This window comes from Egretta garzetta, unplaced genomic scaffold (genome assembly GCF_000687185.1).
Source record: "Egretta garzetta isolate BGI_Z169 unplaced genomic scaffold, ASM68718v1 scaffold251, whole genome shotgun sequence".
NCBI lineage: Eukaryota > Metazoa > Chordata > Aves > Pelecaniformes > Ardeidae > Egretta > Egretta garzetta.
Window position 1 is genome coordinate 4820931 of NW_009258952.1, and position 4075 is coordinate 4825005.

The 4075-nt window shown below is 38.9% G+C and overlaps 1 protein-coding gene across 1 annotated transcript in view; it reads right to left on the minus strand.

The window, feature by feature from the left end:
* Positions 1–342: 342 nt before the first annotated feature.
* TMEM70 (transmembrane protein 70) overlaps positions 343–4075 on the minus strand; it is a 12239-nt gene continuing 8506 nt past the window's right edge. The window contains exons 2-3 of the mRNA XM_009634453.2: positions 3489–3645; positions 343–2299 (exon numbers count right to left, since the gene is read on the minus strand). Of these exons, the coding sequence (XP_009632748.1) occupies positions 1851–2299; positions 3489–3645 (606 nt within the window). The 3' untranslated portion in view covers positions 343–1850. The remainder of the gene's footprint in view (positions 2300–3488; positions 3646–4075) is intronic.

Below are 4075 nucleotides of genomic sequence, written 5' to 3' on the forward strand. Positions count from 1 at the left end.
GAGGATTTTGATATTGCTCAAGGGGTACATAAACATAAGTTTGGGGCCTTTCCTTTACCTTCTCTTGCAAACTCTATTTCGTGTTCTCCCTGGTTTTAGCTTTTAAAGATGAAGCTAACTTTATCTGCAGGCACAAGAGACTGAATGCATCAGACACTGAAAGAATGGAAAGATTATTTTTAATTAGGTGTAAAACATCATTTCAATAAGGGCAAGTAGTACAACCAGGTGGTCAGAATTGCTTGTTACTGGCCTCACATCTTGAATATCACTTATGGATTTTTTTAAAATATTATTGCTACCTATTGATACTGACATAATGGGGCTAGATCAGGCTTTTAAAATTATAGCTGTGCCAACACAAAAGAATTGCCTCAAAAACATCTGCACAGGATAATTTGCTTTTCAATTACTCAGCAAGAGCAGTTTCAACAGTCAGAAAAACACTGATGCTTAATACGACCTACAGTGTCGTCCTATGACAGGAAGCTGAAATAAGTGTCTTGGAACACCTGTAGACTTTTAAATACATTTTTTCAGCTAGAACTTAGAAAGCATCTCTAAAGGTAGCTATAATTATATAAAGAAAAAATAAAATAATTATATGAAGACAAAATTCTTTATTTGCATTATCAGGATGACTTAGTAGCAAGCATGAGATTTACTTATTACAGAGGGCACTGCTAATACAAAAGGATTAATTTGAATTTTGCTTTTTTTTAATTCAGTAATTTTTAAGCCTCAAAATATTTAGGCCCTTCATGATTTGAAAACAAGTGTCTGTCAGTTACGTGACAAACCTCTCCTTGGGCTGAAAACATTTAAATCCAATTTCTGCATACTCAGAGTGCAGTACTAACCAGTCTAGTCACATGAAAAGATCTAATCGTCTTTTTACTTGAGCTAAAGGTGGCTTTCTTTGCAGTGCTAAAAATCAAGAGGTATGTTTTCTAAAGGCACAAGATCTGAACAGTACTCAGCAGGAGATTCCCTTTTGCTTCCCTACCTTACATAAAAGCTGACAGAGTCCATTTTAACCGCTTGCTGCTAGTGTTTTCCCTAAGTCCACTCAAATACAGCACATTCCCAACAGGATATTCACAGAGCAAATCTTAAGCTAAGGTGTTTTCCCCCGCCCAGCATGAAAGGCTTCTTGTTCTCCACCTCTGGGGACAGGGTGGCTTGGAGTGGGACTCTAGCTTAGGAAACAATTTCGTAGCTGTATCTAGAGATGACTGCGACGCAGCCATTCTCCCCGTCTTCTCCAGAGGCCTGCAGGCCTCTAGGAGGTGGCTGTAACACCAACAAGCAACACCACCTGCCTGCTTTCTGTAGACTACTCCTGGCTTCCAGTGCTCTCAGAAGGGGAAGTCAAAGCCATCTCCACTCCCTTTATACCACCAGCAGCATTGACAAAAAAGCCCGACCCTTTTGGATTAAGTACAATTAATCTTTAAGGCTTAAAAGCTTAACTATGTACTGGACAGGTGATGAGTATTGATGACTTTTTTTTCTATGAATGGTTCCTTCTGAAATGGAGATGGTGAGACTGCCACAGAGCCCGTGCATTTTACAGTTCTCCTGGATAGTTAACAATAAAAACCAAGCCAAGAACAAGCACAAGACAGATCTAAGCATTTTTTTTTTTTTTACTATGTTTTGTGTCATTAACTTTGAAGAAACCGTCGCATTGTTTACAAGTTTTAAAAAATGGGGTTTTTATACATTCCAAAATGCATTTGTGGAACTCTAGCAATCTGATACTTAAGAAAGTGTAAGAGAATTTTACATTCTTTCACATATATAGCACTGCACCACGAACAATGATAGTGACATTCATTATCTTCAAATTATTTCTTTTCATCAGCTTCCTTCTCCTCCTCCAAGTTAAAATAAATGGATTTGTCATAGCCCATGAGATGGTTATAATCCTGAGGATTCGGGAAAAGCATCGGATTAACAAGCATTGATTTCGTTTTAGCGTAAAATGTTGTAAACATCTTGGTGATGTCTGGAATCTTTACATCTTTCTGATGGAAAACAGTTGCTTTTTCTGCCAAGATTGCATTGTATGTAATGGCTGTATATGTGTCCATTTCATCTTTATAATATAGTCGAATCACATAGCCTTTTGTAAGGACATGCAACGTAACCGGCGTTACAAATGTAAAAAACCCGATCAACCCATAAAAGGCAGCTTGTATAAACAGGCTTTCAAATCCAATCCCAGTTTTGAGCATGATGTAGGGCATCATGAACAAGTTGAATATGCTGGTGGAGTAAGAGAAAAACTTCACACCTACACAAAACAAAACAAAACTGAAGGTTAATACTTAAGAGTAAAATTATCTCTATAATTACATATGTTCTGCTACTATATATTGATGGCATTACTTGAACAGCTGAAGTTACTGAAAATCCATTTTTTTTTTCTGAGCTCACAAAGAAACCATTTAAAGTTCAACCCTGTCTTCTTGCCGCTGTTCTGGTTTGTTTATATGTTCATGTTGGCTTTATCAAAGCAGGTAGCTGGCTCTATTTCTACAATGAAGTCAGCTACTAGCTATTATGCACACCTATGAAGTTTTCACTTCACAGACAGGAAACTGGTTTCAAAAGAAGCTTGACTCCAGTGATGGGATACGCATACTGGTAATCACCAGAGATATGATTGGGAATTTCTCTCTTCATCAACAACTATTGTTGATTTTCAGTGCGCATTGCAAAGCTTCCTTGGTTCCCTACCACACGTAACTTGAAAAAGCTAGATTATTCAATATTAATATTAACAAATACTCTACAGCCATCTTGTGCACAGCTTGAAAGACAACAGCCAGTGCTGTGGATCAGCCACAGACCTTAAACCACCATAAGAACCAGTGGTCTAAGATGCTGTGATAAATTTTAAGTATGTTAAGGCGTACTTCCTCCTTCTCTAAGACACATTTCAAAACCGTGCATCAGAAAACATCCGATGGATTACTGTTCACTAGGCCTTTGTAACATTAACTGGTCAAAGAAAGATCAACAAAGTCTCACTACAGACAGTTCATTTCATCATAGTATCTGTGTGCTTCAGAAACATTTCTGTAACGTTTGAAAGCATACAGCATATAAACAACAGTTACAGCTAGTCTCTGTTTGCTGCTGAGTTGGGGAGTGCATTCCAAAGGCTGCAAGAGAAGAAGCAGGCTGAGAGGTGAGAGACACACAGTACCTGCAGAACTCCCTGCAGACCTAAGCGCAGCAGCAGAAACCAAGCACCACCACCACTTTTTTTTTTTTCTGTACAGAGGATCCAGGTTTTAGCAGAGTTGAAAAGGAGAACATCCTCTTTTATAATATTGCATTTAAAAGTTATTAAACACTGTTAAATAAAAAAAAAAAAAAAAAAACAAATCTCTTTTATAATATTGCATTTAAAAGCTATTAAACACTGTTAAATAAAAAAAAAAAAAAAGCAATCCAAATCACTTCAAGTCACATACCTAACACTGCCTTTGCCAAATTGCCTTTATAAACTAATCTTCCATGTTCTGGGTGGTCATGAGGGGAGGATGTGCAGAGGCTGCGAACAGCCGCTCCTTGAAAAGATGTAACCTGAAAGATGAAAGCAGCACATGGCCAAGCAACATCAGTACCAATCTACACTTTTTGTATCTCTCTCTCTTTCTCTTTGTGTGTATATATATGTATATAAACACACACACAAAGTTTCTCCTTGCCCTAAACCTATTCCCAGCATCTTAAAATTAGGAATTAAAGTTAGGTTATACTACAAGGCACTCCACAAACAAACTCCAACTAACGTATCGCTTGACTCTTTTAATAACCTTCCATTTAGATATCCCACATTAGCATTAAATACCTGCAACCCCACTGACTAACACTAAGCTGGCCACCATTTTACAGACGGCTTTGCGGGGAGACGTTCGCAGCCCCGCACTTGCCAGCTCTCCGCTTGATCTGAGGCACGCCCTGAGGGGAACCTCCCTACCCTCCCTCGCAATTTTTGGCAAGGAAAAGGCCGCGACCCCCAGGCCTGCCGCCCTCCCCCCGGCCAGCTCCTCCGGGG